A 16,038-nucleotide genomic window follows, 5' to 3' on the forward strand; every position below is an offset into this window, starting at 1 on the left:
AAGAGACTGCATTGTCAGAAGTGTCAGAGAGTCTGAACACTCTCGGAAAAATACACATATAAATACAAATAGCCTACTCAATACCAAAATACTTACTCATTGTTTTCATGATTGGATGGAAATCCCCAATAATTATAAAAGCAATAATAGGCTATTCTTTATTTATAGGGCATTTTTCAAAGACCATGTTACAAATGGTGCCAAGATCATTTCTTCAAGCAATGAAAAAACGCAACTATCACATCAATAAAACACAACTATCACATCAATAAAACACAACTATCTCACTAACCTGACAGTGTCAGTATGTTAGATTAGTTTGTTGTTGACTGGGGTGTGGAGAGGATCCTCTTGTGAATTGATTTTTTTTTTTAAAACAACAACCTTGACACCCTTTAAAATAGCAATCTTGGATGCCAACCACCATGTAAGTATGTATGCCTATATGTATGCCTATGTGTTTGTCAAAAAAAAGGAAAAGATACGCAGAGCTTTATATGCCTGATTGAAATGTAGTAGTGCAGACAGGATAGTCATGGAGACGTGGTTATATTCAGCTAATTATAAGCAGATCTATTAAGTTAATTACTGGCACCTCGAGTGTCTGTATGGTGAATGCAGAAGATAGTTTGCTACAGTATAACTCAGGTTTGTCAAATGCTCTCTGACTCCACCTGCTGGATTTATTTAGGAATTGCACATACATAGTGTCAGGTAATCAGCATTTCCACATATTCTTAAAAGGCTGTATATTCACTTCTGAGGCAGCATGGTGAACTTCAGGTATTAAACCCAGCTTCATATGCATGTTGAGCCTGGTAAACCTCAGGGGGTGCTGTACTGTTCTGTGGCTGACCCTCTAAATGCAGGTGAGAAGTAGTAGTAGTAGTAGCTTTATTGTCAATATATTGAGGGTCAGATAACAATATAATGAAATGTACATAGCACTCTCTGAGGCATAAAACATTTAAGACAATTAAAAATAATTACATAAATAAAACAATAGTAGTAATCAATAAGGGCAATAAAGTGTAATATACAATATAAAATGTGCAAACACAGCAGAGAGCAGCAACACTGTGTTGTACCATTAGGCCATATGTAAACAATTAAAACAATTTTAAGGCACACGGGTTATATTATTACACAAAAAAAGAGTTTAGATTAGTAGTCCTCCAGAGAGTGTGTGTGGGTGAGTGGGATGAGAGGCCTGAGGGGCTTAGGCCATGTTCATTAGTGTAACAGCTTGGGGGAAGAAGCTGTTTTTCAGTCTTGAAATGCGTGACTGAATTGTCCTGTATCGCCTGCCAGAGGGAAGGAAGTGGTGGGAGCCAGGATGTGTTGGGTCACGGATGATGTTTAGACCCTGCCCCGACAATGGGCTTGATAAATATCCCCAATTGCAGGAAGCTGGGTCCCAATGATGTACTGTGCCATCTTTATGAGTCTTGATGAGTTGACTTTTGATGTTTGTGCCAATATTCAAAAGATTCACATTCAGACATTGTCATGCCAATTGCCCATGGATTTAGAAGGAATTTCAATAGTAGTGTTGAAAAAGTGGGATCTGATCTGACTTCTGCTGGGGTTGGTTTCTGACAAACTGACCACATTCACAGATTAATCTTTTTCATTTTCGCATTTAGTAAAATGGGTGAATTGTGACATTTGACTCGGCTGTTGTATCTGTGAATACTTCAGGCTCCTTCCCCGTCTATAGAAACAAAAGAAGTCTTCCTTCTTCTACGTAATCCTGATCGTGGAACAAAAGAGTTCCCTGACAGTTTTGCACAATCCATCCTAAGTATGGGGTAATCACTGCTTATATTATCCAATTATCAGAGAATAGGATTTTGTCAAAATAAATGAAAACACAATTTTCTCTCCCTCCTCATTAAGCTGTGTTGAATTATTCAGTGTGGCGCTATCATTTTTAAGTATGCCCCAAGTCCGCTGGCAAATCTTCAGAAGGATTGTTAGGACCTTTTTAAACAGCGCTCCAGTTCCTCTATGAGAATGTTTGACTACCATTCTCCAAAGAAATCTTTTCATTTAAAGATAGCAAAGTAAAATGGAATGATTTAAGGCAGAGAAAATAATCTGCAAGTGGAGCATCAGCTGTCAAATACAGTGCTTGTCAAATTAGAGTTTAGGGACTAACCTGGGTCCTTGAAGGAGCTCCATGGGGGGTCTCCTGTTAAATGAAGATCAGTGACATTTTCCTGCTGTAGCTAGTAAAGGTAGATGAATAAGAACACAGTTGTTCTTATTCATCCTGATCAGAGGGCTCACGCTCTACTTTTAACCTGCAGGGAGACAGATGATACAGATCAGATCAGAGCGCCTGAGATAGAAACACATAGACAAAGAATATACAAAGAAGACATAACTCATAATCAATATAATGCCAATATATGATATTATGTTGCTGTTATCAGCTGTGTTCCATAGTTACAGCTCAGATACATTTAATCTTATCTTATAAGTTACTATAGCCAACTGACCAATCAACCTTAAATCAAACTTAAAGAGTACGGTTTAGGCCTGCTCTATGTGTAAAGTGCCTTGAGATTACTTTTGTTGTGATTTGACGCTATATAAATAAAGAGTGATTGATTGATTGATTGAATCTTGTGCCCAGTTGACTGGCATCAGCATAAAACTGTCCTGTTGAATACTGTTCATATACTGCAGACCATTCAGCTACATTCACAACAACCATACAATGCTGTAGCCCATAACAAAAAACACTTGTACTTGAACATTTCATACTATAATTGAATGATTTTCATAAAAAATATGAATGTATTGTGAGCAGAATAGCCAGTCAGTAGCAATCAGACAAATGGACACAGACAGATGGTTCTCATTATAAAAAAGCAATTATATCTTTTAACTATATCTATATTTTTAACATTGGCCCTTTTTTCTGTTGTGGGTTTAAAACAGTGTGAAGGATTTTTGCTACAAGGTCTGACGCTTTTTCATAAGTGTAAGTGGTGAAAAAACAGGGAATCAGCTCTTAAAGGTGCAGTCTGTAGAATTTAGAGGCATTTAGCAAGACAGACTTGGCAGAAATAGAACATAATATTCACAAATTAGAACATAAAAGTGTTTAATTACCTGAAAATAAGACTTGTTGTGTTTTTGTTATCTTAGAATGAGTCCTTTATTTCTACATAGGGAGCAGGTCCTCTTCCATGGAGGCCGCCACGTTGCACCACCATGTTTCTACAGTAGCCCAGAACAGACAAACCAAACACTGACTCTAGAGAGGGGCTTTCACATTTTTCGCAAGTTTTGCAGCTATTGTAGGTTCCAAACACGTTCACGGCTCATAAAAAAAGGTTGAAAAAGGTGGATTTGAATTATAAAATAATATTGATTAAAAATAAATGGATTAAGGAATATCGCAAAGCCCGAAATTTGGTATTTTATTCCAAACAATGTTTTTAGAAAATTGGATGGTTTTGTATTTTCTACTTACTTGTAATTTGAACATGACCAAACTCCCAGTTTGTAAATGATTTTACAACTTTTCCGCACACAAAACCATCACATTGAAATATGGAGACTTGGGTTGATAAATGTATTATTTATGTAGGAAATCTCTTTGATGCCGAGGGTTTATTTGTTTAATTATGAATGATACCTTATTGATGAATCCTTTCCTGTAACAAGCAGAGAACTGAATGATGTAATTAAAGCTATTCCTAATGGTTTATTACATCTAATGAAAAGCCATCTTCAGTTTCAAGAGGCACTGAGGATATGATCCTTTTTTGATGATAAATGGCACTGAAATTATGAATGCTAAATGCACCAACAAACATAAGAAGCACATTCAATGAAATAAAGAAAAAAGTATCCTAAAGGAGCACTGATTGGCAGAGGGAGTGGTTATTACTATTACTAAAATTCTTTATTACCAATAAGATGTACACACGCAATAGGCCTATATATCCAATGCATCCATATTTCCCCAAGTTTTTAGATATTGAAAACATATGTAGTTTTTACAATGATGAATATAATTCATACAACTGAGAGTCAGACTCATTACACGTGTTTTCAACATGATAAATATAACACTGAATTAATTGTAAACGAGTCCAAAACACACATCTACACTAGATTGGCATTTACTGTTTGCAGACATCTTCGGCTGACAGCTGTCGTTGCAGAAGCAGACTAAACATCTCTTTCCACCTCCTGTGTACCAATTTTTTTCCCCAGGACGTAGAAGTCATAGCCCGCCCTACTCTGCCTCTGATTGGCTAGTTCTCACTGCCCTCGTTGGTTTGGTTGGTTGGATATCGGTATGAGACGTAAGATTGGTTATTATTAGGGTATAAGATATCAGTATAAGCCAATCAGAGGCAGAATAGGGCGGGCCATGACTTTGCCTTCCTGGGGAAAAAAAGCCCCTCTGCGGCGTAGTTGGGGCGTGTTGACGGATCCTCTTGCCAACTGATTATACAGTGAAACTCCCGAAACCGCAGCCAACTATTTTCAGAGTGCTGTTGCTTTACGGTAAATATGTATGTCGAGTTTTAGAGACTAAAGTATCGTTGTAATCTTTTAACAGAAGCAGTATAGAGTTGGGTGGTTATATGTCTCGTTAATTAAGTAGAGTTTACTGAATTTGACTGTTGACTTCGCGAGACCGTGTAGCTTGCTTAGCCTAGCTTCTTTAGCTAAAGTTAGCTGCTGTACAAGCTATCGCCAGTAGCTTAAGCAGTTACATTGAGATGCTTCGCTGCTTTTAGTCAGAAATGGGTCAATAAAATCGTGAGCTACCCCTGACATAATGACAGTCTTCGAGCATAATGTTAATACAATATAAATTAGTTATATGCTTTTCGATAGACTAAAGCAAGTTACTCAATCTTAGCAGAAAGTTGCTGTACGTGTGAGACATGAGCTATAGATGTCATTACCATCGTATAGTGCAATGAAACTATCTTCGAATGATTGTGTTATCCTTCGTTGTGTGGGTGCGGCATCTAATATTTTCTATACAGGAACCCTGTCAAGAGGGGCTAGTGGGTGTGCCACCATTAAGACGAAGAAAACACAGGACATGCCTTTGCTTAATGGATAACAAGCCCAACCAATGGTGCTTTAGCGTAGCTGCTGAAACACTACACCGGTGAACATAGACAGAACAGAATAACAACAGAAATATGACAAGATCCAGAGCGATATGAACAGTTGTTACATGTTTGTAATGATTGACAGCATTGCATTGCTTTTTAGTTTGCCGTCTACTCCAGCTTTCAGTTTCTCACTGTTAATAGTTTCATTGTCTCATGTTCAATCGGAACTGATCTGTGGTTTTGTTAGTGGTTCTTACTCCTCCAGCAGCATAACATTGAAACTAAACCGATTCCTTTGAGAGCGCTGACTACAGCATGTTTGAATTAATGCTTAGTTAATGACTGTTGCCAGTTTTGTGACTGAAATCGTTTTCCAGCTCATTGTGCATTACTGCGAGCAATCACAGCCACCGTTAATGCAAATCATTTTATTGCACTTACTCCATAGATAAACACATAAAACCATGAGCCTATGGTGCTAAATCTCATCAGAGTCTGGACTGAGGTGGTGTTAAAGGTTGCATATCTTTTGTCTGATTATGTTTCTTATGTTTTACATTCACAGCTGACGGAAGATGTTTCTTGCCAAAAAGTTAATCGGTGGCCTCATTGATGTTGTCAGGTGAGAATCAACACCATCTACTTGTCCAAGCCAAAACATTTGTACTGTGTTTTAACTTGTTTCTTTATCTCTGATCCCATCTTTGATCTTTGCAGCAACATCGACCCAGCCCAGTTTGTGCCTACTGATCCTGTGAGTTTCAGACATTATTTTACCAGCTATTATTTTATCTGTCCATCACTGTACTGCTAGAAACTGGATGATGACAGTGTTTCTAATGTTTGCCTGTGGCTCCGTCCTACAGCCTCCACCACGCAGGCCAGTGGCGTACGCAGAGCAGCACGAAAGCGATGAGGAGAAACAGTTCCGCAGAGTCTTCCAGCAACTAGCCGGAGATGTGAGTTTACCTCTCTGTACTTCTACTTTCATATGTGGTAGGGTTTTTTTTGTTTTGTTTTGTTTTGCAGTAACCATACTATATCATACAAGATCTAAGATTGTTTTGACTGTTTAAAGTTTGAGATTTCACCCGTGATTTCCGTGGTAACCGCAAGTGTGGTTTACTACCAGAGCAAACACTCCTTCAGCAGCTACTTGGCCTGAAACACAACAAGGGGGCAGCTGGTATATTTGTTTACATTTCAACCAAAGACACTTGCGTAGTCTTAATGAAGAAGTCAGTCAAACATAATTACAACCATCTGATTTCATGCAGCACAGTGCAGGAGTAGTTTTCCACCTGACAGCAGGGCTAAGTGAAGCTGATTACTGAGGAGTTGGAGGTGTGCAGTCTGTCTGTCACCTGCATCTCTTCATCTAACCGCTCGTTGTGGCCGCTGCTTCTTGTTCTATTACTGCCCTGAAAAAATCAAAGATGGTCCTGCACAAAATGATGCGTTAGATTTCTTTTTGGATGTCTCACAATGAAAGCGTCTGCAGTGTTTTTCCAGTGGAGTTAATGTTCAGCAGAAGAAGGAAGTTCTGTTTGCTTTGAATATGACACAGCTCTGACACAGCTCTGACACAGTGTAAAGACACTGCACAATAAACAGTGTTATCATTGAAATAACATTGTGCTTAATTCCTCATGGTTAGGTAGGAAATTTGAATCCAGTGTCAGAAAGGCGGTTTCCATCACTACCAATTACAACTGCCTCATAGAAAGATAATTGCAGAATCTATACACAGTAAAAGGCTATTGCAGAAAAAAATCAGGGGTTTGATTTAATTGATTGCTTTAAAGAATATTTTTCCACCGTCACATTTTGTTCCACCATACAGTTGTGTTTCTGCAGGCTTTTTCATGTTGAATATTTGTCATTTAGGACATGGAAGTGAGCCCAACTGAGCTGATGAACATCCTAAACAGAATCATTTCAAAGCGTAAGACATGTTTTCATCTGTCATGTTTCATCTCTTAAAGTACACATCCCATCCTGTGTGTATTCATTGTCTTGTCTTTATCATTCAGTCTACCTAGATTCAGTTCTTATATTAAAAAGAGACACGCACCATAGTGATTGACTGTTTTTCTCTCATATTTCAGATGGAGACCTGAAGACAGACGGTTTCAGCATTGAGTCCTGTAGGAGCATGGTGGCAGTCATGGATGTATCCTTTCTATCATTACTAGGCTTTCTGTGTTGTGTCATCCAGGTGACAGCATGAGGCTGACAGTGACAGCCCAGTCAAACCAGAACACACAACACAGAGCAAGTACATCAACTGTTGGCCACAAAAATGGACATGTTGGCTCAGCAGACTCCATCACACCCACAGTTTATTAAAGCTGCCATGATTTGGCCATCAAAACAGATTTTCACAGTCGGACCAAGTCTGCAGTCATTTTGGCCCGCGGTGTTGGATGATCAGGGTTTACGACCTTGAAATATGTTAGGATTAAACACTGAGCAGATACGAGTTTCCTCAGGCATGCTGCTCCAAAAGTAGAAATGTCAGATGAAGATTTAAATAGCATCCGAAACTACGCTTATGTAAATACAGGGTTCATAGCTTTGTAATAGAAGCTGGAAGTGACCTGTATTTTTGATAATCAGTAATAGTGATGCATTCCACTAGAAAACATTATAAAGGTAGATAAATGGAAGTTATGTTATCCTTGTTATTTGTCGTGTAAACATCAGCTGCAGAGTTGTGAACAAGTTTAGACGGCAACTTTACACACTTTTCCTTCTGTGACCTCTGCTCTGCGTGTGTGAGGAATCCACATAAAAATGTTCGAGTGTCACCAGTGTGTAGACAAGTAATACGAATGTGTAGGCTGCAGCGAGAGAAGACCGTATGTGCTCATGTCCTTAATGCTGTTTCAGAGCGACAGCACTGGTAAACTGGGCTTCCATGAATTCAAACACCTCTGGAACAATGTAAAGAAATGGCAGGCAAGTACAGCGGGCCCATTTTCATTTTGTCCTACACATCTGTTTCTGTGTTGCTTGGTTACATTCCTGTGGCCAGAGTCAATTATCTCCAGTAACAGTAAACACAGAAGACAATTGTAGATTAAACAATATGGCATCCATTTACAACGGTTACAAAGGACAATGATTTACATCTACATTGTGCCAAACTCATTCTTATTTAATGATTAACTATCATGTTTTACTTCAGTTTAGTTTAAATCTGCCCTCTGTTTACTGAAGGACATGTTATTAAATTGGCTTTACACTGGAACCAATTTTCATTTCATGTAAAATATACTATTATCAATGGTGTGATGTTTTTGGTGCTTGTTGATTAAGATTAGCAGCACAAGAAAAACACACCTTCACTATCATTATTATTATTATAATAATAATAATAATTATTATTATTATTATTTTAATATGAATAAGAAAATATGTGTATATATTTGTATTTATGTATGTATTTATGAAAAAGTTGTAATACAGTAAATATAATCTATTTAGTTTGTAGTTTGTTTTTTAGTCTTTTAGTCTTTAAATACTTGTGTTGTTCTTGTTCAGGGAGTGTACAAGTCCTACGACTCTGATGGCTCCGGTGTCATCAGTGCAGAGGAGCTACCCAACGCTTTTAGAGCTGCTGGTGAGTCCTCCAACCCTTCACCCCACCCTATATTGTTTAAATGTTTGCTCAGCTACTGACAAGAATGAAGGCAAAACAAAATTTGACTAATACCTGTAATAACAGAGATAAAGCACAAGCCATAGATGCAGGAAGATCTTGAAAAAGGGCCTATAATTAACTGTCAGCAGTCATGAGGGTGTGCATGATTTGAAGATAGACAGTGTGGGATGTTGATAGTTCTTTTATATGCCAGACACATATATGTAATTATGATAATTTTACTGTTATTATTCTGTCAAATGTAGAACTTGTGAGATTATATTTGTCATTGTCATTGACAGATATTGGTGTAATCTACCCTTATCTTTGAGCTCTATGTAAAGGGTTAATGATTCTAATATGATACCAGTTGTTTGAATATATTAGTGTTAAGCAGCAAGTCTGTTCAGACCCTCTGTGTAAATGCAGTTTAATTGTACAATCATCTCCTCCTCAGGCTTCCCCCTCAACGACCAGCTGTTCCAGATGTTAATTCGCAGATACAGCGACGAAAATGGGAACATGGATTTCGACAATTACATCGGCTGCCTCGTGAGGCTGGACGCCATGTGTCGTAAGTTTCAAAGAGCAGTGCTGAGCTAAATTGATTTCTTCGTTAGTTTCGCAGCTTTATCCGTGTGATAAGAACGATTGTTTTGAAGGTGTAGTAGACTTTATATCTGCTTTGATTCAGGTGCCTTCAAAACCCTGGATAAGGATAACAATGGGACCATCAAAGTCAATATTAAGGAGGTAAACTCATCTCAGTCATGTTTAATATCACTGGAATTCTGTTTTTTAAAAGAATTTGATTCTGTTGATAGGAAGACTTCATGGTTTTCATTAAGTCATCTTCTCTGCTCTTGTCTTTTCAGTGGCTTCAGTTGACCATGTACTCTTGAGTCCAGTTGACGCCTCTCACGCTTGTTTTACGGAACCACTTTGTTTGTCTACACGATACAAAATATATTTCCTCCACCTTCCCTTCAACTCCTCCCTGTCTTTCAGCAGATCCCTTGTGTGTGCAGGTTTATCTTGAATGTTAATTCAATGTCTGGTGTCACTGTTACTTGTAAGACAGATTCGATGCTGTATTATAACTCGGGGAAAAGCACAAACCTGCACTCACAATGGTAGCCATAGCTGAGGGTAAAAAAAAAAGAAATGCCACTGAATGCTCTGGATAAGTATTAAGCCAACGTGATAGCACAGTTTGTTGAATTGGGTTAATTTTGTGAGCTTGTTTGGCATCAGCTCTTGTTATGACTAATGCCCACTAATCTACATGGCATGAGAAGGAGGCAGGCCGACATCAAACTGTTTTACATCGTGACGTTTGGGAAAGATCTATTGTAAAAGCAGGAAGCTGTGTGTGTGCTTTGGGGCCAGTTTAACAAAGATACAGTATGGTGGGCTGGTCTAAAGAGGCCAGTAGTGGGGTTTATTTGAACTGTTTTAATGCCAAAATGCTAAAGTTTAGAAAGGTTTTAGAAAGTCTCCGAAAAATGCAGACTGACAGTTAAAAGGCTGAAGGTTACCCACCTTAACCCCAGGCTATCTCAGAACCATGAGTCTTTCTGACAACTCAGACAATTATTGTCAAAACAGGAAAAACTACTTAGTTGAATGCAGCAGAGTGAAGCTGTAGCTTGTTCTGCCATTTTTTTTATTGTCTGAATAGCCACCTACACAGTGAAGACCCTTGTTTGGCGTAAGAAGAGCTTTCTCAGAGCTGTGTGGGCATGTACAGTATAGCTCCTTGATTGACATCTCTATCTCTATGCTGGCAACACCATTCATATATGTGTAGTATACAAGTATATGGAGTTTACTGTCCTTGCAAATTCTCAGAAAAGCTTCGCCCTGTTTCAGCCTGAGCAGAGGTCTAACCAGCCTTCCCAGTAACTGAAGTCACCTGTGAGGATGTACACAGGGCCTTAAAAGAGTCCACTTTAAAGGCTCAGCACCTACACAGGTTTTTTCAGGTATTATGGCTGAGCAGAGCTCCTCTCAAATTAGGCGGAACTATTCTGAGAGGTACGTGAGGTCATAAGGATGTGTGTTGTCCCAAGCCAACAGGTGAAGCACAGTTAACAGGAGTGTTGGGGGATGGTAATCATGCCCACACAGCCCTGAGGAGAGGTGTACTACTTTTTAGACCTCACTTATATTTGATGTCTTTGTGAAATCAGCCCTAAATCCATTTATCAGACAGTTTATCATTTTAGTTGGATTATATAAATTATGGCTCACTTGCACCACAGCCTATTGCAATCAAATCATGCTTTAATGATTTGTAAACGCCATTTTTTTACATCAGAGTTGCACTGTTAATGTTTATGCAAAGCAATCTAGAATCCCAGTGATTTCTACAACTAGTAGAAAATATCTCAAATGTCAAAAAATCCCAAACATTGTTTCAAATTAGCTAATATTAATAGTTTGTTACTGTAAATATCCACTATATCCAGCCCTATATGTCTTCTGTTATAGTAATGTGCATTAACATACTAAGACTGTTTTGTTTGAGCAGGCTGATATTGTGCCATTTAATGTTTAATGTTTAATGCCAGTTTTACACCTTTGCCATAGCAGCTTACTGGTCACTTCTACTTATCACTGTGTACTGAAACTTGCTGCATCAGATAATGTCAGCACAATGTGTGACTTCATTATATGTAACAGATGTGTATGCCACTAATGCATGCAACCAATGTTTAAGATGCCATTATTAGAGGTTTTTAACCATGTCGTAGCCACAGTTATTCAACTGCTCGGTGAAATAAATACTTGTGCCGTATTTGGAATAAAAAGGGTGTGATAAATGTGTCGGTCTTATTTTTGATGCACTGCTGACAATTAGATCACTGGCCAAGCTGACTCATTACACTGTGACTAATGAATTCATAGTTTGGCTGGACTGGGATCTGCTTCTGGATCATTCAGATTCAGCATTTTGTCAGCATTGGCAAACAGTCTTTTCAAACTGGCAATTTTGAGCTCAAAGTAGGCACCAGCTAATACTGAAGTTTGGCTTAAGGGAGTTATAATAGCCAATTTGAATGCAGCTCAAAATGATATTTATACTGTGAGTTCTTCCGTGTAATTATATAATATTATTCACTAAATCATAGCCTCAGAAATAAAAACGTAACAGTGGGAATTGAACATTTTATATCTTCTATCTGTCCTAAAGGTATATAGATAAACAGTGTATCCTAGGAAGTCATTTAAATGCATTGACTAGACAAAAAAACTACAGATTTGGTGTCATCTGCAAAAGCTTAGTGAATATCAGACCTGTGTGTGTGTGTGTGTGTGTATGTGTTTTAATCAAGCCAGCGTGACACCAGAAATGAAGCGTGCTCTTTCAAGATTAAAGCACAGAGTTACAACACATAAAATAAAAATGTAAATAAAACATGATGAGTGAAATCACCATATGAACACTGGTTATTGTTATGAATTACACGTCGAACTAATACTAAAGGCCACGTAATGTTACCATACCAGTATGACAGTGTGGGTACACCAGGCTTTAGCCAGTAACCGGACATGTTTAGTGCAGTGTTAGCTTCAAGCTGGCTAGCTTGACAGTAGCTATCCTGCCGATAAGGAAGTTTATCTACACGTTTCTGGACCAAATCCCAACTTCATTGACATAGGGGTATGTTCACCATCTCCTCGGCTATTCTGACCGTTATTTGACACCTCGAGAAGTGCGGTTACGTGAACTAAGTGCTTCATTAGCCTTTTCTGACTGGAACCTAGCGTTAGCTGTCGTTGTCTTGCTGTAAAGAGAGCTAAAGCTAACCTAGTGTGTTTTGTTGTGTAACGTAACACTAAAGCCAGACAGCCGAGTGTATGTCTACCTGTGTGGGAAAATAGAAGAGCTTTTTTTTGTTAAAATCATCAGAGTAATGTAGGGAAATGTGTTATTGGCTGTAAGCATAAGTGGGCTTTAAATTTAGCGAGCTAACCGTGCTATCGCGTGTGTAGAGTGACTGTAGCATCGTCCATTGTTCATTCACTGTTTCATGGCTAACACTGACAGTTAGCTTTACACTAAACCTGCTCTATTTATCTGCTTCAGTATGCAGGAACACTCACACCCATGCATGTAATAACAATACAGTTGAAATGTTGTTAATTTGCATTTATTACCTATTTCCCTTATCAACTAACTAGACTGCACACACTACCAGTGCTCAGCTGCTGAGCCTGCACGAGTGTGTTTGTATCAATATTAGTGATGTGTTACTTCAGCTTTCATCAAGTCAATTATTTGTGTGTATTGTCATCAGCCCTCAAAGATCAGTTGCAGAGTTTAGTAACAGTGGTGACACATGAGCGGTTTCACTCACACTTGCTCTTTTCACTTTGTTGTTAATCAGATTTGTGACACCACACCTCCTGACAGACAGCTGGAGCAGCTGAAACACAGCACAGACTTCACAGTTGCTGGAGACCTGTTGGCACTGTGCAGAGGATGTCTTCACCGATGTACTACAACCAAGACAGTGTCACACGTTTTAAGAAAAGAAAAGCTCGTTTCTCTTTCAGTGAAGTCCACATACTGTTGGATGAAGTGAGGAAACATCGTATGGTTGTTGTAGGTATGTGTGCATGTACTTATCCTATTCAGAATGCTTTAATTCACCTTTTAATTGCAGATGCGTTGTTTCTGGTTTCCTAAAAAGTGAATGATCAACAATAAAATGGTTTAAGCATACATGACTGACACAGTGACATTTGACTTTTTTCCCCCCCTGAAGGTAAATTCAACCGTGGCGTTCCTACAGACATGAAGAAGCGCACATGGGCAGAGATTACGGCACGTGTAAATGAGATCGGAGAGTGCCAGCGGGAGGTCATCGAGGTCATCAAGAAATGGTCTGACCTAAAATGTGACACTAAGCGGAAAGTGGCTGCCATGCGGTCAGGGACTGTGCCCAACAGGGGCCTCAACTCACGTCTTTCCAGAGACCTTAATCCCACAGAGAAAATAGTACTCCAGATTCTGGAGATGGACGAGGAGGACCAGAGCACGGGTGACTTTGGCCCCCTGGGAGATGATGATGATGTGCCAGAGGAGGAAGAGGAAATGGACGAAGAGGATATGATGGGAATGCAGAGTTCTCCCAACGGCGGGTTGGATGTGACGTCTATGCCTCCACCAAACTCCTTCAATACGAGCGGACTTCCACCGTCAGGTAGCAAAGAGGATTCAGTTTCTGACCCTGTCATGAGGGCTTAAAGGAATAGTTCAAATTAAGTCTAAACATCAGTGAAGTTGACATGTCTTTTGGTAGTTATTTTAAACGACTCAATCCTCTTTAAGTATTATCTTTTGTGTTCACGAGAGTGGGCGACTCATTTTAGAGTTTTAGATGAACTTATCATTATAAAAGCTAAATTAAGAAGTTCTCCCAGAGAATTACATACAGTTGTTTTATATATATATAATGTGCTTGTTACAGGGGACTCATCACAACTTTCTTTCGATGTGAATTATGAAGTACCCCCCACAGATGGTGAGTGGTCAAGATTTGGATATAAATTAAGAAACACCTTGAATAAAAGCAACATGTCATAGTAATAACAAAACACTGATGTACTTTTTTCTTTGATTCAAGATCCTGATGCTGCATTTGCAGACTCGGACGAAGACCAAAGGGACGACATGCCGCCTTCCACTCCTGCAGCAAAACCGACAGTGGATCACCAAACAATGGCAAACAATGGCATCCAGAAACAAGGACAACCTCAGACGTCCTCGGCACCTTCAACCTCATCAGCCACGCTTCCAGCGCCAGGCCAGTCCTCACAGAACGTGAGGGAAAACATGCTACAAAATGCATCGCTGAGCCTTCAGGAGCAGCACGCCACCAACATCCTGCTGGAGACCGTTTCCCGATCGCTCGAGCTTCTGTCCGAGTCGGTGCAGCAGCTGGCGGAGACTCAGCAGGAGTTTGTGCGCGAGTCACTGCAGCTCCAACGGGAGACGGTGCAAGTTCTCAGAGACTTCACAGGCGGAGCCATCGCGCTCATGCATGACAAACTAAATGGACGGCCGACGTTATAGCAACGAGGTGTCAAACAGAGATGTTAAGTTGTATCACTGACTTCATATATGGCCTTCAGGCACGGGAACCTTTAAGTTCCTTTGGACCCCACCGCTGGTTACTGTACTTTTTGATAGTACCCAACAGATTTTCTGTGGTTATATTTTAAAACTGTATTCGTAGAGACATTGTATTGTTGGAATTGCTGTCTGTGTGGTCAAAGGAAAAAGGACTAAGAACATAACTAATGTTAGCCATAAAGAAAGAACATGTGGAGGGGTTCTTTTTTTCTTCTTCTTTCTTTCTCTCTTTTTTTTGCTACTGAAATTGAGACTCCTACCACTTCCGTTGTAAAGCTTTTTTTTTAAATCAAGCATACACATATAAAGCCTTTACATTCTTTTAATGTTGAAAGAATGAGTCTTTCATTTTGGAAAGTCAGTTGAATCCATTTGTGTGTGTGTGTGTGTGTGTGTGTGTTTGTGTGTGTGTGTGTGTGTGTGTAAGTTGTAGCGTTCCCTTACGTCAATGTCTGGAGATTATCACATGTACTGTAATGGTGAGTGGATTTCCGCACCTGACCATTATATGGTCTATACGTCTGAAAGCTAAATAAGGTGTGTTAGATACTTTGGAAATACCTGTAACTGAATAATTTGTGATTGTCTGGGTTTGTTTTTTTTACATTATAAACATGAACACTTAAATATGACTATTTCAATAATTTCTTAAAACATGAAATAAACCCATCATGTATTAAGCAGAAGAAGTGTACAAATCGATCCATTGAACAGAATTCCGATTTTCAGTTATCAGACAGTGTAAATCAGGAGGTGAACCTTTTTGTCGGGGGTTGTAATTGTTTATAGCTCATGTCTCAGTTTGTTTCCAAAATAACTGCTGAGACCTCATTTATAAGTGCCACAGTAAAATATGAGCTTACCCGCCTCATCATCTTCTGCTGAGGTCCAAGAGGCTTTCTGCCAGTTATGCAGCTTTGCATAAATTGCAGCAGGGGGCGCCATACTGCTGATGAGAAGCTCATACACAAGCTGCAAGTTGTAAGACTGCTAAAATTCATCCATTTTTTCCTTTAATGTATCTACTATATCAATTCAGACAAGACAGATATTTGAGTATATAAATAGCCAAGCATTACTTTACAATCATAGGAACCAGCCTGAGGAACACTTCCTGCTTGAACTGATGCTAAGAACTTCAGAACAAA

At 39.2% G+C, this 16,038-nt stretch overlaps 2 protein-coding genes across 3 annotated transcripts; both read left to right on the forward strand.

The window, feature by feature from the left end:
* The first annotated feature begins 4,444 nt into the window (after positions 1-4,444).
* Positions 4,445-11,564, forward strand: capns1a (calpain, small subunit 1 a). Of its 2 annotated transcripts, none has more exons than XM_062433383.1 (11): positions 4,445-4,533; positions 5,665-5,721; positions 5,817-5,853; positions 5,966-6,058; positions 6,987-7,044; positions 7,208-7,272; positions 7,992-8,064; positions 8,650-8,724; positions 9,203-9,319; positions 9,440-9,498; positions 9,621-11,564. In XM_062433383.1, exons 2-11 carry the CDS (start codon positions 5,675-5,677, stop codon positions 9,645-9,647), a joined length of 651 nt encoding a protein of 216 aa, XP_062289367.1. In that variant the 5' UTR covers positions 4,445-4,533; positions 5,665-5,674; the 3' UTR covers positions 9,648-11,564. The 2 variants fall into 2 exon arrangements, with proteins under 2 accessions (XP_062289367.1, XP_062289368.1); XM_062433384.1 differs by having other exon boundaries at positions 4,520-4,541.
* Positions 11,565-12,340: 776 nt separating this feature from the next.
* Positions 12,341-15,475, forward strand: zgc:153990 (uncharacterized protein LOC768125 homolog). The gene is made up of 5 exons (XM_062433472.1): positions 12,341-12,412; positions 13,140-13,361; positions 13,521-13,958; positions 14,226-14,279; positions 14,382-15,475. The coding sequence occupies exons 2-5, from the start codon at positions 13,235-13,237 to the stop codon at positions 14,828-14,830; spliced, it is 1,068 nt and encodes a 355-aa protein (XP_062289456.1). The 5' UTR covers positions 12,341-12,412; positions 13,140-13,234; the 3' UTR covers positions 14,831-15,475.
* The last annotated feature ends 563 nt before the right edge of the window (positions 15,476-16,038 follow it).

Source organism: Scomber scombrus, chromosome 14 (assembly GCF_963691925.1).
Source record: "Scomber scombrus chromosome 14, fScoSco1.1, whole genome shotgun sequence".
In the NCBI taxonomy this organism is placed as follows: Eukaryota; Metazoa; Chordata; class Actinopteri; order Scombriformes; family Scombridae; genus Scomber; species Scomber scombrus.